General features: G+C 40.9%; 1 protein-coding gene across 3 annotated transcripts in view; it reads left to right on the plus strand.

Annotated features, from left to right (window-relative positions):
* The window catches only part of glra2 (glycine receptor, alpha 2), a 180,157-nt gene extending 164,213 nt beyond the window's left edge, over positions 1-15,944 (plus strand). For all 3 annotated transcript variants that reach the window (XM_080203305.1, XM_080203306.1, XM_080203307.1), the window contains exon 9: positions 15,347-15,944. In XM_080203305.1, the coding sequence (XP_080059431.1) occupies positions 15,347-15,625 (279 nt within the window). In that variant the 3' untranslated portion in view covers positions 15,626-15,944. The remainder of the gene's footprint in view (positions 1-15,346) is intronic.
* Positions 15,945-25,410: the final 9,466 nt, after the last annotated feature.

A 25,410-nucleotide genomic window follows, 5' to 3' on the forward strand; every position in this document is an offset into this window, starting at 1 on the left:
TAGAATCATAGAAACGTAGAATTCCTACAGTGCAAAAGAGGCCATTCAGCCCACCAAATCTGCCGAGCCTGATTTCATCACTGTAACACTGCACATGCAAGATTACCCCATGCATGGAGGCACAGTCTCAGTGCCAGGGACCTTGGTTTGATTTCTGGCTTGAGTCACCGTCTGTGTGGAGTTTGCACATTCTCCCCATGTCTGCATCTATTTCCTCCAGGTGTTCCGATTTCCTTCCACAGTCCAAAAGATGTGCTAGTTGGGTGCACTGGCCATGCTAAGTTCTCCCTCAGTGCATCCAAACAGGTGCTGGAGTGTGGCGAGTCGTGGATTTTCATAGTACCTTCATTGCATAATTGATGTAAGCCTTCTTGTGACAATAAATAAACTTTAGCAATTATCATGGCTAATCCACCTAATCTACACATTTTTGGACACTAAGAGCAATTTAGCCTGGCTAATCCATCTAACCTGCACATCTTTCTGTGGGAACAGTATCACCACCTCCAGATCCTGCTCTGAAACTCTCAGCATCATGTCATGGAAATATATTGGCTGTTCCTTCACTGTATTTTTGGACTGTGGGAGGAAACCAGAGCAAAAAGTATGGAATGGGCTGGTGGGAATCGATAGAGACAAGTACCTCGTGTCCCCCGGCAATGAAAAAACATAAGGTAGCACCCACACAAGTTACAAAGACTGTTCCAAGACACTTTACCAACAATGTTTCATCCCAAAGGCAATCCTACAATGGAGCAAACTGCCAATGGAAATAGTCACAACTCCCATCACTTGAAATCTTGAAAAGCCATCTTTTAGATTATTTCCATTGAAAAGTTTACATTATCAGAATTACCAGCTCAGCAGGTCATGTTTGGTTTAGTTAGTACCACCCACTATTGGCAGAGTACAAATATTAGTCTGTGATGCCAACACAGCCAAAGCAAAGGCAGCATACCCGCACCAAGTGCTTTCAAGTCCGTGTATTGTTGGTTGAACATTAACCGGTCTAGGATCCAAAGTTAATTCAACATCTTCATTGAAAAACATGTATCTTCATGAGAACTGGTGTTAGAAAAGGAGTTGACAGAGATAAATTTAACGACCTGCTGCTGACCACATCCCAGAAAAGACTGTTTCAGGTTACTTTCACTCTCAAGGATAGATAATCGTATTTTTAAAGTCATGCGTGTTACATAATTGAACTTAAATCAAAGTCCCATTATCAGAATATGGCTGCAGGATCTTTTACGCAGTTAATAGATGGATATTAGAACCAGGTTTCTTATCCCTCCCCCATTAGGCTAACAGAGATCCAATCCATGGATGATATGACTGAATTGTTATGGATTAGCCCCGTATATTTTCAGAAGCCAGAGCCACAAACCACGACAAGACTGATAGGTATCGACCTATGTATATCACAATTAGACTGTGGATGGTCAAACCCATATATCACTGACACTGTCAGGTGCCAGATTCATACACTATTGCCAAACTGACAAGGATCGTTGGCTACACCAGTTATTGCTGCAAGACCGTCAATGAGCAGATCCATATTCCTATAATAAACACTTAGGAATCAGGTTGCTATACCATTATCAATGCTTTCAGCATCTGTACATGTGCACAAGCTTGATAGAGAATTGATCACCATCTGCTTAGTTTGTCAGGACTCACATCCAAAAGTTAATACATTTCTGTCATAGATTCCTACCTTTGTTCCAATAATTAAAGACAGAAACAGAAAGGATTTTTAACATGTATTTTTGATGCGTGTCTCCAGGCCGAAACATAAACTGCCACCATAATAGAAAATTGTAATAGCATAGCTTAAACTGACTTCAGGTCACTTCTTAAATTAGATTAAGCCAAGCTGTACTGTAAAATTAACATGAGCGTGCATAACTCATCAGCTTAATGACTGCTTAAGGGAAATAGACAAACATAAGGAGCACAGAACTCATTTACTGGCTTTCCAGATGCTTATGATATTCTGAAATGTTTCTTTAGGTAAACACCTGGTATCGTAGAATCATAGAATCCCTATAAAGGCAGAAGAAGGCCATTTGGCCCATTGAGTCTGCACCGACCACAATCCCACCCAGACTCTATTCCAATAACCTTGTGTCTCTTCTAGAGTAACCCATTTGAAGAATAGACACTTTTTTTGTTGCTTATTTAACCTGCTAATCTCCCTGACGCTAGTGTTAATTTAGCATGGTCAATCAACCTAACCCGCACGTCTTTGGAATGTGGGAGGGAACCGGAGAATGCGGTTTCAGACGCAGGGAGAATGTGCAAACTCCATACAGACAGTGACCCGAGGCTGGAATTGAACCCAGGTCCCTGGCACTGTGAGACAGCAGTGCTAACCATTGTACCAGTGTGCCACCCCAAACTGGGTCGTAGGTATCAGTTTGGCAAAAGTTGAGTGATAGCAAAATCTACAAATGAAATGAGCTGATCAAGCTTTGACCATTTTAGACTCTATTGAATAATGCTGAGATAGATTCACGCGCCATGGATTTATTTTTTGTTTTGTAATTTCCTGAGTTCAGAACAAAATTCAATGCAGACGCACTGTCCCAATGGTTAAACCCAGGGTACTCACTGATCTTGTATTCCTGCCCTGAAAGTGTTTGTGAGCCTGTAGGTCAGAGGTCAAGTAGGGTCCAGTCTACAACAAAGAACAGCACAGGAAACAGGCCCTTTGGCCCTACAAGCCCACGCCGCCCATTTTAACATTCAGTGAGTGCCTTATTCAATTCTTTCGTCCATCGTCGACGATTTTTGTCTACCGCTAGTGGAACTCCACAATAAAGGGGGTGCAAATTTAGGGAATTATTCAGTCTAGTGGCAAGCCTGGAAAAAAAAATGGCTCATATGTGATATGTTAGAGGTGAGATTAGTGTGGAAATATTTCCCCCATTGAGAAACCAAGCTACAAGAAAGCTGTTTTAGATTAAGATAGATTTTATGGTGGGTGGACAAATGATGCATTGCCTACCATACTGATTAGACAAAATCAATAATTCTGTCAGGAAGGATTGACTATCATGCTGTCCACCCAGTTCAACTCTATAATTGGAGCACACTGCTTTATCTCTATCCTGCTTGGCTCCATGCTGGCCAGAAGGTGAAACCTTCAACACACTGGGTTGTAGGAAAGGCATAAGCTATCCAGTTCCTCCATCCTGCTCAATTCAATTAGATCATTGCTGATGCATATCTTAAATCCATCTGACTGACTTGGTTCCATAACGGTTATTACCTTTGCACGACAAAAATCTAGTAATTTCACATCATACTAACCTCAGTTTTGGTGTGCTTTAGCTGATCTATCCTCAACTGCTTCTAAGGGGAGAAACTTCCAGGTTGCAACTCTACTTAAGATGAAGTGTTGCTTCCTGACATCACCCTGCTTCTGAACTGTTTGGCTTAAATTCTAATGCCACCTTGTTCTGGACTCTCCCACTACAAGAGTTTCTCTCTATCTACTCATATCAATTCCACAAATCACCTTGGCATCTCAATCAGACTACACCTTAATGCTTCATACTCAAGGGAATACAGATCCAATCTACATAAACTGACTCTGTTTTTTTAACCCTTTGAGCCTAAGTATAATTCAGGTGAACCTGGACTTGTCTTGGACCAAAGAATGTGGGAATGCCCACTTATGTGCGATTGACAATGTAAGGCTTGCTCATCCTGACTGCATTGGTCCACTTTTCATTAGATCTTGGATTTGGATTATTAATAGCCGAGAGCATTGGATTGTGGAAGGCAGATTGGACTGTCCCACTGGCACCAGGGACTGTGAAGACCAATGTTATGTAACAGACATAATAACAGGGTGGCATGGTGACACAATGGTTCGCACTGCTGCTGGTTCGGTTCCTGGCTTGGGTCACTGTCTGTGTGGAGTCTGCATGTTCTCCCTGTGTCTGCGTGAGTTTCTTCCCAAAGTCTGAAAGATGTGCTGGATAGGTGCATTGGCCATGCTAAGTTCTCCCTCAGTGTACCCGAACAGGTACTGGGATATGACGACTCGGGGATTTTCACAGTAACTTCACTGCAGTGTTAGTGTAAGCCTACTTGTGACGCAAATAAATAAACTTAGAACTTAGATATGAGGATCTGTTTGCCATTCCACTGTGTTCATTCCATTCATTGCTACAAATTAATCAAAAGAAGATTTTTTTTTAAAAGAAAGCATAAAATGAATGAATAAAGATCATCAGCATGCTCTGTATTTATCAATACTGCTAGTTTCCTATAAGGTTACCTCCTTTTTATCAGCAGCGTAACAGAAATTGATAGTTTTTAAAATCTACGATAATTTGATAACAAAGGATTAGTTCATCACCTGTTAACTGATGCCTCTATTCTTAACAATGTATTAATTGGGCATTGAAGTGTATTCAAGTGACATGCACTAACTGGGGATTCACTTCACCTTAATATTGGAGCAGACTGAAGCTGCAATTTTTGGATTGGAGGCACACGCGATGAAATTTGTGTCTCTGTAAATAAAGCTTGTACATTTATACAGCTCCAGTTCTCGCTTTCCTACTCTAACATCTGTCATGACTGCACCAGTTCTATTTATATCCACTTCTGCTGTACAGACCCAGTACAATACAGACTCACTTTAGCAAGACTGAGATGTGCTTTTTCACCCAAAGCCACAGAAACAAGGGGAACTGCTTACAAGCAAAGCCTGAGAAATATGTGCTCTCCTGGCACTCTTCCTTTCGAAATCAGCACACGTTGATTCCACTTCCTTGTTCTGTGACTCCACTCCATTGCCACAAGTTGGAAACAGTTTGCTTGAGTCTTGGGGAAAAGATAAATAGGGTGATTGAAAAGTAAGTGTTTCAAGTTGAGCCAGCTCTTTAGTGTAGCTGCCCTTGGAAACCAGTCTATTATCTGAGTCCAGATCTGGTTATGTTCTGTTGTGTAATCAAGATTAGAATCCATAGAATCCCTACAGTGCTGAAGGAGGCCATTCGACCCATCGAGTCTGACTCTCCAAAAGAGCATCTTAACCAGGCCCTCTCTCCAAAAGAGCATCTTAACCAGGCCCACTCTCCAAAAGAGCATCTTAACCAGGCCCACTCTCCAAAAGAGCATCTTAACCAGGCCCACTCTCCAAAAGAGCTGCCTGTCCCATATGAATGTTCATACATCATAAAACTTACTTTTCTCTGCAATTTTGAACAACTATAGTTCAATTTTATATTTTCTCAGCTTCTATTTGAATCATTGTTCTTTTAATTGTTGTAATTTTAGAGTATGCATGGAAAGAAAATTGCAGCATTGAATTTCTGAAATTCTATGAGGATTTTATCAGCAGTTAGTAATTTCTCAAAGATTTGATACAGTTTTTTTTCTTTCGAGCAAATTACAAGACTGAAAATGGCTTCTGATGTCTTTGCATGTTCTTTTGAACCATCTGCAGGGCTAGCAATTGAGAGGACACAAAGACAGCCCATTAGGGACTTTTACATTTTAAATCATCTAGGTTAATATATCTATGGATTAAACCTTAGCAAATGTACTGTGAAATGCACATATTACATGAAATTCCATACATACTGTGTGAGAACATCAGTCCTCTTGGGATCACAATGCTTTAGCTGCTAAAGCATTTTCTCAGAAAACATCTCACTTAAACAGTCATCTAGCAGAGTAGAACCTTAAGTATTGCTGAAAAAAGAAACATACTGATGAAGTTTTTTGTCTTTTGCTCATCAAGACAGATTTGCAATAATACCAAATTTCAAACAGAACAACAGGGCAACTCATTATTCCTGCATAAAGCTTGACCGTTAACTATTCCTTGTGCATTCTCATTGGCAATGCTTCTACCAATAAGAGTCTACTCACCAATCAATCAGCTTCCTCTAGTCATGCAGTATAAATTGCATTTGTAATCTTTAAAATTTGGTATTTTTGCAAATCTCTTCTGATAAGTTCAAGAAGAAAAGTTTTGACTTTTTTTTAAATCAGCAATCTCGCTTAAAGTTCATGTCTGTTGAAGCTCAAAATACAAGGTCTTTTATATCTAGAAACCTCTAATTAAAATGATGAATAATGTTTTCTGAGCTTTGGTGGTGAAACAATGTCTTTGGGCAATATCCTTGCAGTTATGTAATATGAGTTTTAACTTAGTCAATCCAGACTAATGGGCTGAAAGTTTGTTTTCTCACATTCTTTCTGCAACAGAGGGAAGTGCTGTAACTAAATGGAACTCATTTCAATGTCAATACTTTCTTTGGAGGACTCTATCTTTCAGAAATAGCACTGTGAAATTAATTATGCTAGGCATCCTCCTCCAAATAGGAAGGGAATGCCACTCCCCAAGTTGGATTCATTCGCTGCTTAATGGAGTCAAGATACCTATGGTGGCAAGTGATGTTGTGGCTGCAAATGAGCCAAGCATTCCTTTCTTACATTATTCTAAGTTTCCCTTGACTAACCTCCCATTCTCCATCCTCCAAAAGTTCCATCCACCAAAGCTCTGCCAACATAACTCTTCCAATTTAAAATTCTGATCCTTGGGTTTTAAGTCTATAAAAGGGATATTGCTTTAATTGGAACTAATTAAAGATAGATTAGCAGTTTTAACCCTTCTATCTCAGTTTTCTTCTCCAGTCCTAAAACTCCTCCAGAATGCCTCTGGCTCTCTCCAAATCTTGTCTCATGTGTTTCCCCGCTCCAGCAACCATGTCTTCCTAACTTTAGCCATTTAAGTCTGAAGCCTCCATCTCTCTCTCTCTATGTTCTCGTCTTCTACTCTTCCTTTATGTCCCTCCTCAAAACACATCTCCTTGATGAAGCCAATATCTCCTCCATAGTTCATTTTTGTCTGATTACACATCTGTGAAATAGGATATTCTTTTACATTGAAGGTGATAGATGAATGTAGGCAATTGTTGTTGCCATTACCTGAGCCAGTTTTTCCTTAACATTGGAGAACATTCAAAGGCAGAACTGAAAGTTGAAAATTAGTCTTTAGGTTAATTAAGTGAGCAGTGCTTGCAGGAATAGCAGAATACAAAATGGCATTATATCTAGACTTTTCTACATTCTCTAACATCCTGTTTAAATTAAAGAGTAAAGTTGGAAATTGATGCAAAATAGGACAAGAATAATGGTGGGAGGTGCAATTGTTCAAATAACCCATGCTTTGGTGACTGAATTAACAGACATCTGTGTTTTGGGTATCAGAGCAGAAATTCCAAAGTGCATAATGAAGCTTGACCAGACCTTAGCAGTTTTTTTTATATTTTGGCATTAGCGTGAAGATAGGGTGTGATTTTATTGAGACACTAGGAAGCCTTTATCAAAACAAACTTTATTTAACAAAACAGTTTAACTATAATGAATTAATTAGCTTAAAATATTACATTTGAATATACTTAAACATGGCAAGATACAATTCTTAACTGCTAATCTATCTTTAATTAGTTCCAATTAAAGCAATATCCCTTTTATAGACTTAAACTCTGCTTCAAAATCAGTTAACAACATACAGGCTCATGTGCTTGGGCTTGCTAACAGTCCCAGAGCCTTGTGAGAGCCTCTCCAGAGCCTAGAGAGAGAAAGACAGAGAGACACCTGTCTTCTGACAGCCCAGAACAGCAGCCTCTGGAAAGGGAGAGAGACAAAGAAACCTTTTGTTTCTTTCAGGACCAAGCAGAAGCTGAATGTTTAAAGTTAAAAGACAACTGTCTGCTTTTCCTGCAAGCTTAGCTCCATCCATTCAAATGGCTTTGTCCCTGTCAATCAACCTAATCAAAATCCTACTCCAAAACCCTGGGGAAACCAAAATAAATAAAAATACATCAACTCAAATTCAGATAAAATCATCCCTAACTAAAATCAATCATTAGCCTGCATTCTCAGCATGTGAGCTGCCTGATGCAATCAAAGCGGCACTATGTAAAACAGAATTGAATTTGAGATGTACTTCTCAAAAGAAAAATGATATAAATACATTTCTTAAAGGCACAGTAGCATCACATGCGTCTGTGTTGGCGATGCGCCTCTGCTAGATAGATGATTCATTTTAGGGTATGGAAGTCAGCAGGCCACCTCAACCTCAGCTGTGGATCCTGAGGATAAATCTAGACTCTGAGTAAGGAAGTGCACTCCCTCAGCTGCGATATGGACAGGAACCTAGGAAAGGGGACACAGGAAGCACTGCTTGAATACTAGCTTTCAACCCCATTTAAAGCAAGGGACCCCCCAATATGAAGGCCTGCAAGTGACCACTCTCCCCTAGATGGTGATTCTGGGATGCCCACACTAAACGCCGATTTGAATTAACAGTGCTCCCCACATCCTCTCCAGTACCCCCTGAGCAGTGCACACCATGGAAGGTTCTGGCTGCCTGGGTGCTCACCTTCAAAATCCCCATCAGAAGTGAAAGCGCCAGGTTCACGCTTATGTAGCGCTGTTGTAAATGGCACCTGCGGAATATCCAGTGAGGGGGCAATTTCTGGAGAGAGTGCTCACTAAGACAAGGTATTAAAGTGAGCCTCCTTGGATCCCATGGCGTGTTTCATGCTACTCCATCAGCAAGGGAGCTGGAAAATCGGAAAGTTACTGGCGGGAATCACATTTTTCAGCTCTCTCTGGATTTTGTGCCTGGGTCGCCAATCCTACACACAGAGAGCATGGGCTTAAAGTTGCCCCTTATGATAGGCAAACATGTAACCAGGAACCACCAACTTGAGATTTTTTCTGCAAGCTCAGGGTATCCTGACATCAATGGCAGGGAAAATATTAGATTCTATTATAAATGGTGTTGTGACTGGGTGCTTGGAAAATAATAGTAGGATTGCGCAGAGTCAACATGGATTTATTGAAGGGAAATCATATTTGACAAGCCTTTGGAATTTCTTGAAGATGTTAGTAATGGGATAGATAAGGGAGAACTGGTGGACGTGATGTATTTGGATTTTCAGAAGGTTTTTGATATGGCTCCACACATGAGGCTAGTAGGCAAAATTAGAGCTCATGGAATACGAGAGTGGGTAACATACTGGCATGGATTGTGGATTGGCCTACAGTTAAAAAACGGAGTAGGAATATAGGGTTCATTCTCAGATTGGCAGGCTATGACTAGTGATGAATGCAGGACTCGTGCTTGGGTCCCAACGATTCCCAATGTATTTTGATGACTTGGATGTGGGGGACCAAATGTCATATTTCCAAATTTGTTGGTGCCTCAAAACTTGGTGGGAATGAGAGTTCTGAGGAGGATGCAAAGGATTTAGACCAGCTGAATGAGTGGACAAGAACACAGCAGATGGAATGTAACATGGAAACATGTGACCTTATCCACTTTGGTCAGAAAAACAGAAATGCAGAGCATTCCTTAAAAGGGAAGAGACTGGAGAAGTATTGATGTCCAAAAGGGCCTAGGTGTCCTTATTCATAAGTCACTGAAACCTAATATACAGGTCTAACAACGAATTAGGAATGCAAAAGGTACATTAGCTTGTATTGCAAGAGGCTTTGTGTACAGGAGTAAGGAAGTCTTGCTGCAGTTGTATAGAATCTCAGTGAGACCACTCTTGGAGTATTGGATGCAGTTTTAGCCTCCTTACTTAAAGAAGGATACGCTTACTGGTCATAGAGGATTTGCAACAAACGTTCACCAGACTAATCTTTGAGATGGTGGGATTGTCCTCTGAGAAGACATTGAGGATTCTGGGCCTGTATTTTTTAGAGTTTAGAATAATGGGTGTGGTCTCATTGAAGTGTACGATGTTGTTACAGGGCTCAACGGGTTAAATAATGGAAGGATGTTTTCCCAGGCTGTGGGGAGCCTAGAACCAGAGTACACTATCGCAGAATAAGAGGCTGGCCACTTTGGATTGAGATGAGAAGGGATTTCTTCATTCAGAGGATGTTGAACCTTTGGAATTTTCTATCCTAGAGGGCTGTGAAGGCTCAGTCATTGAGTATGTTCAGAGCAGTGGTCAATAGATATCTAGATATCAATGGCAACAAGGGATTTGGGGATAGGGCAAGAAGATGGTATTGAGGTAAAAGATTAACCTTGATCTAGCTAAGTGACAGAATGGCTTGAGGGACTGAATGGCCAACCCCTACTCCTATGTTCCTCTCCGTAAGTGTTTATAGTGAATGAAGTATTTGTGAGGCATGGACATTGCTGTGATATTGGAAACATAGCAGCCAATTTTCACACAGTAAGGTCCTACGTACAGCAATGAATGACCAGATCATTAGCTTTAGGGTATTGACTGAGGGATAAATTGACCAGGATACCAGGAGAACTTGCCTGCTCTTAAAATTTTATCGCAAGACGTTCTTACCTCTAGTTGATAGAGAGAACAGGGCTCAATGTCTCAGCAGAAAGATAACGGCCAGAATTCTCCAGCCTGCAGCTGGAATTATCCATTAGCCCCACTGCTGTGAATGGAGATTTGGCTGGGCACCAAATTCTCTGTTCCTGCTGGCAGCAGTAGAAAAGCTTGTGAGACTGGAGAATTCCAGCCAACATGTCTGAAAGTGCAGTATCTTAAATCAACAATTCAGACCTCAGTGGAAAAAGTTAAAAAAGGCAAGGAGATCACAATAACTAAAATAAAAGGGTGCTTCAGGCATATTAAAGGCATATTAAAAATAAAAGGATTGTCAGTGGAACAATGGCACCAAAATGGAAATCTATTGGTGAAGGCACTTAATTAAATTATTAAATGTTGAGGTATTAAATGAGCTTTTGCATTGGCGTTTACCAAGGAAAATAATTTTGTCAAAGCTATGCTAAATGAGGAAATTGTTTGGATACTGGACAAGATGACAATAGATAGCAGCAATATTTGAAAGGCTGGCAGACATGAAGGAGGTAAGCCACCCAATCAGGTTTTCACACATCCTAGGTTACAGAGGGAAGCAAGATTAGCAGTTATGAGGATGCCGGCTCCAATCCTCCTTAGAACCTGGGCTGAAGTCAATAGACTGTAGGATTGCAAGTGTCAAACCCTGGCTAAATGTGACATTTGCAGGTCAATCAGTTTAACATCAATCATAGGAAACTTTAAGAAAGAATAATTTGAGAGAAAATTAACAGCTATTTGGACAAGCAAACTAATAGACGAGAACCAGCATGGGTTTATTAAGGGCAAAACACATCAACTAACTTAATTGAGCTTTTTTAGGAGGAGCAACGAGGGTAAATAAAAACAGAGGGGCTAATGTTTTGTATATGGACTTCAAAAAGACAGTTGTTAAAGTACCACATATCAGACTTCTTAGAAAATTGAAGCCCTTGGAACAAAAGTGGCAGTTTCAGCGTAAATGCAAAATTAGCTTAGGAAAGCTGTAATGAGTGGCTATGTGGGACTGGAGGTGGGTATAGGGATATTTCCCACAGTTTAGTACTAAGTCTACTTTTTTTCTGATACATTTTAATGAGTTGGACTTGGGGTTACAGAGCACAGTTTTGGAATTTGCAGATGATACAAAATTGGAAGTATAGCAAATAGTAAGGAAGACAGGAGCAGACTTCCAGAGGCATAAGCAGAATGCCGGAAACTGAGGAAACATAGCAAGTGAATTCAGCACATGAGTGATGTATTTTGTTCGGAAGATTGAGAGACCAAGCATACTATAGCACAACCTTAAAGGTGATGCAAGAACAGAGAGATCTGGGTGTGATTGTGCAGAAATCTTTGAAATTGTCGGGACAGATTGATAAAAGATGTTGATAAAGCATTTGGAACTTCAGACTTTATAAATAGAGGCATACAAAACTAAGAAATTTACACTCGATCTAAACCATTAATTCAGCATCTGATGGAGATATGTAACCAATTCTGGGCACTTCAGGGCATGAAGGCTTTGGAAAGGTAACAGATGTGATTTACTGGTATGTTCCAGGGATGAGGGATTCCAATTAATTGCATACACGACAAAAGTTGGGGTTGCTCTTCTTAGAGTGGAGGTGGACAAGAGCTGATTTGATAGTGATGTTTAAGATCATGAAAGGTTCAAATTGATTCAATAAAGAGAAACTGTTTCCAATGAAAGTGGTGATAATGAGGAGAAACAGGTTTAAAGTGATTTGCCAAAGAGATAGCATAAGGAAGAGCTTATTTCCACAGTGGACTGTTTGGATTTGAAATGCATGGCTAATAGGGTAGAGGATGCAGATTCAATAATTGCCTTCCAAAGGGAATCAGATGAAATCTTAAAGGAGACAAGATTTGAAGGATATGAGGAAAGAGCAGGAGAGAAGGAACTAGATTGCTCTTTGAAAGAAGCAGCACAACCTCAATGGGCCAAATGGCTTCCTTTTGTGCTGCAAATATAAAACATTACTCCTGTGTCAGCTGGAGTACTGCATCCTATTCTGGGCACCACACGCCAAGAGAGACATAGCTGCTTGTCATTGTTTTGTCTGATTGATCTGATTAATATGTAAATGCAAGCTGTTCTCATACAATACTTTGCTTTGGTGAGTATGGTTTTGTTATAGCCTTTGGGCAAACCAGCAGAAATTTTCTGGTGGGTGACCATTCCCTTTCTGCAGTTGGTGCTTGTATCTACTATAATGCCCATGCTGTGAGAGATCACCAGCAACAGAGCAAGCTGTGAAGCTGGCTGAGATTTTGCAGTCGAGTACATTTCTGCTTCTCTGTGAAAACGATATATATATTTGAAAGCAGAGCATTATCCCCCCTTCCCGCCCAAATGCCTTGAACAAGTCCAGGCTTCAACTGTGTGAATCAATAAGCCATTGTTATATTTGCGCCACTGCTTCTAACAGACTCTGAATAGCGTGAGCAAATCAATGGTTGCAAAATTACTTGTTTAGAATTGTATTCTCCAGATGGCGAGGATTTCTCCTCCTACAACACCTGCTGTTATTAAGCTGTGGATTCAAATTGGAATTTAGCATATAATTCTCAGCAGATCGTTTACAGTATATTTCCCACCTTCAGTGCATTGTAAGGATTTTATGAGTTCTTTATTAGTGTACAAACCAAATTACAAATCTATTGTGTATACCGAGTATCTCCTGTCTGGAAAAAAATAATTACTGGCTCATTATAACTTTCTAATAGTCGCCTGGAATGCAAGATGTTAACCCACAGAAGCTTACTTTATTTGGATATGACTACTTATTCAGCTAATTGGAATACCCTGCTGTGTAGATGATGCAGGGCTAAACTGTTAAAGGAGATTATCGTAATATCCTTGGGCAGTCATTTCGGTGCAATACTAATATTGTAGGGAAAACTCAAACTGAGTTACTAAATATGCTCAGCCCAGCACTCAACATAATCATTTTCACTTGAGATTTTTTGGCATTTTGAATTCTTGGTTCATTTTAACACAACTAATAATTGTTATTTTGATTGGTTTGAATGCAGTATCGTAGAATCTCTACAGTGCAGAAAGAGGCCATTCGGCCCATCAAGTCTGTACTGACCACCCAGGCTCTATTCCTGTAACATGACATATTTATCCTGCTAATCCCACTGATACTAGTGTCAATTTGGCATGGCAATCAACCTAACCTGCACATCTTTGAGAGGAAACCCGAGCATCTGAAGGAAACCCACGCAGACACGGGCAGAACGTGCAAACTCCACACAGACAGTGACCCGAAAGTCCAGAATTGAACAAGGGTCCCTGGCACTGTGAGGCAGCAGTGCTAACCACTGTGCCACTCTGACAAGATGCATCATTTACACTTATTTTGCAACTCAAACGTCAAGAGTCTCAGGATTGTTGGCCCCTGCTCAAAATGAGTTGCAGTCTTCAGACTGGCCATTTGTTTGATTTTTCAGCCAAATGATTGAGTCTTTTTTTTAGCTTTAATGGTCCTCTTACAAAACACAATTATCCTAAGTGTCAAAGAATTAATGAGCCAGTACTCGCATGAATCATAGAACCCTACAGTGCAGAAAGAGGCCCTTCAGCCCATCGAGTCTGCACCGACCACAATCCCACCCAGGCCCTACCCCCATATCCCTACATATTTTACCCGCCAATTCCTCTAACCTAAGCATGTTAGGGCACTAAGAGGCATTTTATTTTTATCATGGCCAATCATTCTAATCCGCACATCTTTGGACTGTGGGAGGAAACTGGAGCACCCGGAGGAAACCCACACAGACACAAGGGGAATGTGCAATCTCCACACAGACAGTGACCCGAGCTGGGAATCGAACCCAGGTCCCTGGAGCTGTGAAGCAGCAGTGCTAACCACTGTGCTACCGTGCCACCCTACTGATGAAGCAGCAATCACAATTGGATTGTCATTCTGTTCCTGGCTGCTTTGTCAGACCTGGAGCTGCACATTTCTCACCCAATCTTCCTCCTGGGTCAGGTAAAATTGCACTGTGCAGTGGGCCCAGACCCTTTCAGTGCTGAGCAGCAGCATTGGGGGAAATGAAGCCATGACCCCTTTTTTCAGCACTAGCAATCAAAAACCTGGTAGATTTAAAGATACCAGCCAGGGGAAGGGTAAGGGTTTAAGTTTATTTATTATTGTCACGAGTAGACTTACATTAACATTGCAATGAAGTCACTGTGAAAATCCCCGAGTCGTCACACTCTGGTGCCAGCAACATTCTCATCCCATGTAACAATAAAAAAAACTCACTTTTCAGTTGGGGACTTCACAACTTTCCAGACTCAATGTGGAATTTTCTGTTTATATCTCAGATTGCAGCATCTACAGTGTTTTGCCTCTGTAAACTATACAAAGGACTTAGCAACTTCTTTAGCCCTCTATCTCTCAGTAATATTGAGAGCAATTGTCCCTGCACATTGCATGTTGGCCCCAGTTGGGGCACGTTAGACCAGTGCAAGCCTGGTGTTCAAATTGGGCCTAACCTATTCTGAGAGACTTTGTAGCAAACCAAATGGTGCTTTTATTTGATTATCTATCTGAACAAAATGTTCAGTCTGTTCAGAACTTTAATGGAACTATATCAGATGCTGCCCTCAGGACTGATATCAAGTTGCAGTATTCTAAGCTGGTAACAAGAGTTAGTCACACCCCAATGTCCAGCACAAAGACAGATCCTTTAACAGAAGGGAAATGCTTTAAGATCTAAAAATGTTGATCCCAGAATGTAACATGAAACTTCAGTTTCTCAAAACAACTTTGAGAATGAGATTAAATACTCTCTGCAGTAAAAGACAAAAATACAATTAGATGGTTTGCCTCGATCACTTCCTCAGGGTACAGATGATGTGACGGTATCTAAGTCAGGTTGTCACCTTGTCAGATTTGCTTGTACTGTATTCTGAGCTGCTCTGTTCTGTCGTCCCATTTCTCTCACAGGATGAAGAACTGGTTCGGGAGAGTCGCTTTAACTTCAGCGGCTATGGGATGGGTCATTGCCTTCAAGTCAAGGATGGAACAGCTGTCAAAACAGTAGCTCCAAATCCTCCGCCACCACAGCCCAAGGATGCCGAAGCCATCCGAAAGAAGTTCATCGACAGGGCAAAAAGGATTGATATGATATCCCGTGCTGCCTTCCCTCTAGCATTCCTCATTTTTAACATCTTTTACTGGATTACGTACAAAATTATACGGCACGAAGCTGTCCATCACCAGTAGGCAATGTCCCACCAGAAGGCCTCTCTTCACTTGGACTGCTTGTGACCAAGTTATGCTAAGTTGTCTTTGTCGTTTGCTGACTGTTTCTTGCTAAGTGACTAACCTAGGTTGAAAGAAGGCTGGAGGTGTGCATTCTGCTGGGTCAGCAATAGAATGCAACACCGTGAGAACGTTAAAACAGGCCGTAATGTACTGCATTGTCTGCTGGGACATGTTCTTCCCGTGTCTAACCTTGGTTGATATTTTCCCTCTGTAAACCCCTCCATGCCAATTATGGCAGACTGATGCAAATGAGCGCAATGCACCATGTTAAAGGGCAGAGGGGACAGGGTGGGTGGGCAGGGGGGCGGATGGCATGGGGGTGGAGGTGTGTGGTGGCATGGAGAGGAAAGAGGAAGAAAGCATTGAGGAAAAGGAAGCAAGTGCACAGTTGTTTCATATTTTTAAGGAATGGTAGTTTTTATGGACATGCAACGGAAACAAGCTCTCAAAATTTTTTTTCAGAGATTGGTATGTTTACAATGGTTCCAGTACAATGAATCAAGAGTGGACCAAAATTTTACAAGAAATCACTGCCTTTATATTAAAACAATGTCCAACTGAGCTACATTCCATGACCATGTAGGTATTAGCAGTTCACCAGAGTCATTTTGTGCTTTGAAAAGTTCTTTTACACATATATATAAATATGAAAAAAGTCATATACTTTGATATTCTAGTAAAACATTTAAAAATTTCACTCTTCAGGAAAAAGCATCAATCATTAAACTGAGGTAGTCAGATAATGTTTCATGTTGTGCAATTTATTTAATGACATTCACTCAGAATGCATTCACTTTTTAATTTTAATCTGATTTTTTTTAAGGAGTTGCGCACTAGCTTTCCAAGATTCTGTTGCATTGTTTCACATGTATATCAAGGTGCCAAACTGTAAATACCTTGTTGTGTAACTTGCACCACTGTATAGTTAATAAGATTGTTGTTTCCCTAATGGTGTAGCTCAGTTTAGCCTTGACTAGGTCTTAATGCTGTAGCTTTTTCTGTTAGTAATACGTGAAACCAATAGCATTTAGATAAGTTATTGTGTTAACGAATATTAAATACTTCTAATTTATTCCTTATTTAATCCACTTCTGATATAAAATGTTTATTGTTCTTTGACTTTCATGCAATTAGAAAGACAATTTAACCACTTTTCTTTTCTGGTGTGAGGTTATTTTTGAACAAGAGAAGATTATTAAGGAATTTAGCTGCTGACAGCAAAATGAGAGCCTGGCGATCCACTTACTTTTTCATTTAATTTCACCTTCACAGACCTCATAATAAAAAAAATAATTCTGAGTCAGTAAAGCAAATCTTTCAGAAATATGAAAGTGTTCATGTCCGCTTGTATGGAACTGCCAAAGTAATTTAAATCAAAGCATAAATAAGGTGGCTATAATATATTTTGTTCCCATTTCAAAATGCCTTGCACCCTTCCCTGTCTCTCTATCAAATACTGAAAAATGATCTGGATGGGCTCCAACTTTTGTAACACAACTAATTTCTTCTGTTGAAAAGAGTAAAGACATTAGATTGCTGGCAAAATACTGAGTCGTCAATTGTAATGAAATTTCTGCCAACTTATCCCACTCAACAAAATGCATCTTTGAATCATTTAAGTCCTACAGAAAACCCTCTAGACGTCACCATTTGTAGTGACCTTGGAATGAAAGCGTAGGCTGATGGATGTGGTTCCGTACCTTTGATCTCATTGCCCTGCGATTGACTCTTCCTAGTGGACAGAGTCAGCAAAGAGTGGATAATCTTTCAAGTTCAAACATGGCATATGATTAGTTCTTTCAAAGTTGCAAGAATGCCTTAAAATTGTTCAGTGAAGGTCATGCAGCCACAATTTTGCCAATCAGACTTGGATCTTTTTGGATGTTAGGGAAAAGTTCAAACAGTAATCGTGAGAGAAGCCATGTGCTACCTGTATACAACTGGCGGACACCACCTAACAGCTGCTGCTAACCACTGTTCATTTTTGAAGCCTCCAACAAGCAGCAGTTGAAGGCAGCCAGAAGCCTTCTCCCAAAAGGAATTCTGTTATGTACAATTACTGAAAGAAATAGGAATATTGCATATGAGTATTGGACTGACAGGTCACAGGCCTTTCACTCTGCCTCCACCTGGTACGATACTGAGTACAAACATGAATCTGTGGCAAGGATGCACATAAAGGATAAAAAACTTACAACTTCACAGAAGAGGATTTGGAGAATTGAGGAAAAGGAATGCCATGGAAGATAGAAGATATTAGATGTGATATATCATGCCACACTTCTTTAATTTATAGATGTTGTTGTTAGAGCACATTATAGAAATAGTTGGATAATTTTCTGTGCATAATGTGAAGGAACCATCCCTACTGAAATAGAAAATAAAGTATTATGAGAATTGTGTTGCAATTTGCTTCCTAGTTCTACTCATTAATTAGGTCTACAGTTTCTCTCAGCTACAATATAGTGGAGACAGATCAAGGAGAAAGTAAACTTTCGCAGCCATCGCAATGCGGAACAAAACTGCATTGGGCAGGGCAGAAAGACACAGGCAGGACCCAATTCCAGAATTCTCAACCACATTCCCATTGTGTGATATTTTTCAAGGTATAGGTTGCATGCTGGCGTACAGCAACGCCCATGTCAATGGCTTCAGTGTTGGGTAATGATTTCAAATATCTTTCATCGAGTTGAGCTGGTTTTTGAAGGGGATGTCGGTTATGCCAGCTCAGAGGTGCTGTGAACCATGGAGGAAGTCTGTTTTGGCATCAGGAAAAGATTAAGAGGGTTGCTAGCTTTGCATGTTATAATGATAAGTTAAACATTTTTTTTAATGCAGAGATTGATAACAGGTCTTTGTTTAGAAAAGGTAAGTGACCACTAAATTGAACAGCACTATGAAAGTGGAAAAGTTTTCAGATATTTTAGATTAATTTACCCGGTAGATAAAGTGCTCGATTGCACTGAACAGATTCAAATTTTACAGTCAGTTGCAGCTTGTGCTTTGATATTTTCATTGATTAACAGGCCAAGCATCTGTTCAGCTTTTGATGTGGTGCTAGAGATAGCCATCTATTCCACCATTACTTCAAAGGCTTTAATGTCATCGACTGTGGTGTTTTTTGACACGCTTGTGCAATTGAACATCATTCCCTGTGCTGGGCTGAGCTCAAAATGGATTTAGCTGAGCACTGGTTGTTGATTCAGTGGTCAAGGGGACTGTGAGCTTCATTTAGAATGACGGTTTTATGAGCTCTTAAGAGGGTTGTTTTTTGATGGTTTTATGACCATTTAATGGGATAAAGGATTTCATTCAATTATAGAATAAATGGCTGCATGTTTAATAGACAGCTTTATGAGCCCCTAAAAGTATTAAGATTTTTTTTTCAATTGAGGTTTGATGGCTCTTTGCTTATTTTCATAGTTTCATGAACATGTCAAAGACTTGCAATGTTACTATAGGGCTCATGGTTCTGTCCATACTGGGAACCGGCTGACTGGACATGGGGGCAGACACATTGGAGGATATGGAGGGGCAGGGACTGTGGGCAATAGGGTATGGCCATAAGGGAACTGGACTGCAATCCCTGAGAATAGAGGTGTGCGTTTTAACCTGCCCTGCCACCACATCTGCCTGCCTTTGTCCCTGCTTAGGACCTTTGGGAGGCAGTGACACCAAGTTCAAGCCGTCCCACAACCCCACCATGAAAATAGAGGTGTGGACGCATAGCCAGGATGGAATCCCAAAAATCTGTCATACCTAAAAGGTCAAAAGAATTGTGAGGCCCCACTTTCACGGTTTGTATTCATGTTGAAAATCAAGATCAAGCAAGCTTTTGCCCTTCTGCTCCATGGGAGGTTTCTGAGCTCGCCTTAGGACACCTGCATTACAGTGTTACAGTTGGAAAATCTGCTGACTCAGATTTCCCACCTCAAAATGGAAAACGTGGCCCTTTGTTTTTTTTAATATTGTACAATGTTTATGATCATGGCTACCATTTCTGATTGGGTGAATAAAGAATTATTTTCTCTGGTGTGCGAATCCAGAACAAGGCGATTAGAGCTTCAAATTACAGCTAGGCCAAACAGCAGCAATGTCACAAAATGCTTCTTCACAAAACGTGGAGTGGAAGCACAGAACTCTTATCTCTGTCCACACGTACATTGAAGCTAGGGTTCAGTTCAAAGTTGCTGCAGTCAAATTGTTCGATTTTTCTTAGACCAAGGTATTAATGAATCTGAAACCACGGAGTAGCAGTGGCAGGTGGTGGGGGTGGGGGTAGCTTGAGTTAAGATAAAGATCAGTCCTAATCTAATTAAATGGCAGAATATGCTTGACAGGCTGCATGGCCTACTCCTGTTCCTACATTCCGAGATGTTAATCTAACCCTTGTACAAACTAATTGGTGCAGCATGAATTATTTATGCTGGCTTTTTTTCCAGAATATTTTCATCACAAAAATGCTTGAATGGATCCGGGGGGAGAAAAAAACACTGGAGTTCACATTCTTTTACTTACCTATATCATTAACTAAACATGAGATGATCTGGCTGGATTCGCTTTTTCCAATGTGTTTCTCTTCTGAATGTCATTATCTGAATCCTTCTAGCATTAGAATGAGAGAGGACGGTGAATGGAAACTGGGAATTACATTTTTTGCATGAGTGCATTCTCAGAATAAGGGGATGCTCTCAATAAAATTTAAGAACCAACTGATTACTGTGCAGAAAATTCACAGTAAAACAGTCACCTGCTTCATTCCTGACACAATATAGGTCAATGTTTTCAGTGCATTACATTACAACTTGTTGGTTTCGGAATAACTGGATAAATATATGGTTAGAAATGAATTAATATCTATAAGGTTAAGTACAGACAGAGTTGGCCAAATACTCCATGAAACATGAAAATTATTGTGTTACTAAATAACAGAATTTTTATATAAAAAGCAAATACAATGAACTTAGAATCATAGAATCCCTACAATGCAGAAGAAGACTATTCAGCCCATTGAGATTGCACCGACCACAATCCCACCCAGGCCCTATTCCCGCAACTCCACGTAGTTACCCTGCTAATCTCTGGAATTCTCTGCCCGTTGAAGTGGTGGAGGCTGCCTCGCTAAATATTTTAAGAAGCGGATTGATGGGTTTTTGATAACAGAGGGGATTAAGGGTTATGGGGAGAGGGCAGGAATGTGGAACTGAGCCACGACAGATCAGCCATGATTTTATTGAATGGCGGGGCAGGCTCGAAGGGCTAGATGGCCTACTCCTGCTCCTATTTCTTATGTTCTTATGTTCTAATCCCCCGATACAAAGGGATAATTAGCATGGCCAATCTACCTAACTCGCACATCTTTGAACTGTGGGAGGAAACCTGACCACCCGAAGGAAACCCACACAGTCACAGGGAGATTGTGCAGACTGTATGGACAGCGACCTAAGCCGGAATTGAACCTGGATCACTGGCACGGTGAGGCAGCAGCGCTGACCACTGTGCCACCCTCATTGAATTCAAATTCCAACAATTTTCGTGATAGGAGTCGAACATATATCCAGAGCACTATGCCATTAATAACCCCCCGGTACTTTCCATTTTCTGTAACAAGTAAGAGGACGCTACCAAAGAGGAGGTTGCTGGCATACTGAATAAGATAAAAACAGATAAAGAAGAGGCACTGGAAAGGCTGGCAGCACTTAAACTGGGAAAGTCTTGCAATCCGGATGGGGTCCATCCTAGGTTGATGAAAGAAGTAGGGTTTTGCAGATGTACTGGCTACAATCTCCCATTCCATCCTAAATACAGGGGTGGTGCTAGGGGACTGGAGGATCGCAAATGTTACACCCTTGTTCAAAAAATCTGCCAACCACGGGTCAGTCAGTTTAATCTCAGCGTTGAGGAATCTCGGAAAAAATGAATATCCATTTAGACTAATGTGGTCTTATAATGGAGAGCCAGATTTGTTAAGAGCAAATTGTATTTGATTAATTTGATTGAGGTAACAGTGAAGGTGGATGAGGACAGCACAGTTGTTGTGTATATGGACTTTCAAAAGACATTTGATAAGGTACCAGATGTTCAGCTTTCAGCAAAATTAAAGCCCGTGGGATAAAAGGACAAGTGGAAGCATGGATCCAATATTGGATAAGGAATAAAAAGGAGAGAGTTAAGCTGAATGGCTGTTTTCAGACTAAAGGAAGCATTTCAGCAGTCCTGATCATTCCATACTAGACTGTTGCTGTCTTTGACATGCATTGATAACATGGACATGGGAATGCAGGGTACAATTTGAAGATGATTTTAATCATCTCTGTCTCATCTCCTCTTAGCCTTCTCCGCTAACTCAGCTCCTCTAGTCTATTCCAATAGCTATACCTCTCTTCCCTTTGGTATGACTCCAACTCTCTTCCATCTGTATGATCTCCAAATCTTCATCGTCTTTTGAAAGTCTTTCAAATTTCATGTTATCTGCAGGTTTTGAAATTGTGCCCTGCATCCCTCAGTCCAGCTCATTCATCTTTATCAAGTAAAGCAGCAGCCCTGTTACTGAATCCTGGGGAACATCACTCTTTACCTCACTCCAGTTCTTAAAACACCACTCACTGCAACTTCCTGATTTATTCTATATAGTCAATTTTGTAGCATAGAATGCCTACAGTGCAGAGGTCGGCCATTCAGCCCATTGAGTCTGCGCCAACCATATTCCCAATTGGGCCCTATTCCAGTAACCCTTGACACCGGGGATAATTTAGCATGGCCAATCAACCTAACCCGCACATCTTTAGACTATGGGAGGAAACCGGAGCACCCGGACGAAACCCACACAGCCGCGTGGAGAACATGCAGACTCTACACAGACAATAACCTGAGGTTGGAATTGAACCTGGGTCCCTGGCGCTGTGAGGAAACAGTGCTAACTACCGTGCCACTGTGCCACCCCCTAAGGTCCTTGCTGCCACTGTCCATTTTATCATATGGGCTTCAATTTTGCCAAAAAGATGAATGTGATGCCTTATCAAATGCCATCTGAAAGGTAAAGTAAATAAAGTGAAACTGTTTCCAATTGTTGAAAGGTTGATTATGAGAGGACATAAATTTAAAGTGACTTGCAAACGGAGCAGAGGCAACATGAGGAAGAAAGATTTAGTATGGTGATTGAGTGGTGGATGCATTTTCAGCTGTTGCCTCCAGTTGGAAATTCAATGAATACTTGAAAGGTAAACAATTACAATAATACGTGGAAAAAGTTGGGGAGTGAGAATAACTGGATTGCTCTTTAAAAAAGCTAGTGTACACTCGATAGGCCATTAACCTACCTGCTGTGCTTTCCTATTCTATGATTCTATGTATTATGGAACTTTAATCAATATTTCAGAATTGAAAGGATTTTAGCAGCATTTCATAGCATCGTAGAGCGAGATTTTTTTAGTCTCCCAGCAGCATGTTTCTCGGAGGTGGAAGGCAGCATGCCATTGCCGGTGGTGGGATTATCTCGTCCCACCGCTGTCAATGGCATTTCCCATTGAAGGCATCCCATTCTGTTGGGATCAAGGGTGCACTGCTGACAGGGCCAGAGAATCCCGTTGGCATTAAGGACTGGAGAATTCCAACCATTGCGTTTTATAGCATAACAGGAGGCCCTTCAGCCCATCGTGTCTGCACCAGGCACCAACCACTTGTGTTTCCTACTCAGTTACCAAAATTGTTAATTTACACTTTTAAAAATTTTCAAAGCAAAATATTGACCTTAACTGTTAGATATTTCCCTTCTCGTTCTGTAATTTGTTTCTTTCTAATCATTGGCCTCTTTAGCTCCAACTAAACAAACTCTCTGCCTTCCCCATTAGTCTTCAGCCCTGATTCTGCACCAGCCTCAGGGATGGTCTTCCCCATAATGGCCCGTATTGTCTCCTCAGTGCTGGGAGGGGAGGGACATGCGGGTGAGCCTCTCCCTCTCAGGTAAGTCCCTGTTACCCCCAGTTATGCGCTACCTTTTGAAAAAGGCGGATAAGCAGATCAGCGAGCCTGGTGCTGCAGCTGTCGTAGTTGAATAGTTGCAACCATGTGCATGTTGTGAGATGTAGGTGTGAGCTTGCAACAGTGCTAAGTGTGTGTGGGTGACATGATGTACATAAATGGTCAGTTTGAGTCCTAAACGATAGAGACTTCTGGCAAGTGAATGATTGATGAATTGAACAGCATGCAACACTACTAGTGCAGTTGGTGCAGTACAGTACCTGGTAATGCATTCACTGACCTTGCATGCGAAACCATTGAACATCTTTAAGCATTTATTCAGCTCCACGGAGCTACATTCCTGGCATTTACCTGCATTGGGCGGCAATTTGGCACAAAAGTTAGCTCTACTGCCCCACAGCGGGTTCAATACCGGCCTCGGGTAACTGTCAGTGCGGAGTTTGTACATTCTTCCTGTGTCTGCGTGAGTTTCCTTTGGATGCTCTGGTTTCCTCCCACAGCCTAAAGATGTGTGGGTTAGGTTGATTGACCATGCTAAAATTGACTCTGAAGTGTCAGGGGGATTAGCAGGATAAATATGTGGGGTTACTGGGGTGAGGCCTGGATGAAGTTGTTGTTGACGTTGGGTCGATGGGCTGATGGCCTCCTTCTGCACTTTGATTCTAGATATCTGTTCCTATTGCTTTCTCATCGTGTGCCTGGTGAGTCTTCTGCATTCGTCTCTATTTATACTTATAAAACATGGAGTACAAAATTATTTAATTCAGAAAAGCTAATATCAAACTGGTGCTATCTAGCCTCAAATATTCCATGAACAATATAAATGGTCACCCTTGCCTCAACCATTGTATCTCCCTGCATGGACTTTTTCACAACCTCAGGACACAGCTGAATGCTCCACAGCCAATGGGTTACTGCTTGAAGTGTAGTCATTGTAGGAAATGTGGCAGCCAATTTGCCCAAAGAAAGATCCCACAAACAGCAGTGTAATGACCAGCTCACCCATTTCAGAAGTTTGTTGAGTCATTGGCCAATTCTAATTCAGCTCTCGACGACATTTATGTCTTTTAATCTCTGCCCAATCTGATTTACATTTTATTCGTAATATGACAATAACAAAAGTAATTGGCCCACTTGTACCTGGATGGTTAAGTACAGCCAGTGAGATCGGTGATGTATGTGCACCTATCTCCAAACAATCTCTTGTGAAGATTGAAGTTCCTGGGATAGATGACTCAAAATTTTACACTGCTGGATGACTATCAATTGTCATATTTACCAAGCAGGATGCTCCATTCAGTTGTTTGCAAGCAAGTCTGTCCATCCATGTGGAGGAATTGCCATTGAAACAGATTATGAAATTGTTTTGCAGCAACCATCCCTGAATCAAAAAAAAATCTATTTATACAGAAACTAGAAATACTAGCCAGATAGATCATTCTGCTAAGTGATATTGTGCACCATTTATAACAATGTCACTTGAGACTTGGCCTCTTGTCACTTAGAGACAGGTGACCTTTTTTATATAGGTGGTTTCCAAAGCAGTTTCTCCTGTACATCATGTTGTGATTCATTCTGTCACACTGGCTTTCAGAGTACATTAGAATGGATCATCACTGATGTCTGTCTTCTGTTAAGACATACATCACAGGACAATGGAACCCTGGAGGTAAGAACCATGTTAGATTAAAACAAAACATCATGGGAATTTATAATCTTTAATACTGATCTCCAGATAAAGATCTCCAGATGGCAAGTGTTGT

This window comes from Carcharhinus amblyrhynchos, chromosome 15, assembly GCF_965287045.1.
Source record: "Carcharhinus amblyrhynchos chromosome 15, sCarAmb.v2.hapA, whole genome shotgun sequence".
NCBI classification, from domain to species: domain Eukaryota; kingdom Metazoa; phylum Chordata; class Chondrichthyes; order Carcharhiniformes; family Carcharhinidae; genus Carcharhinus; species Carcharhinus amblyrhynchos.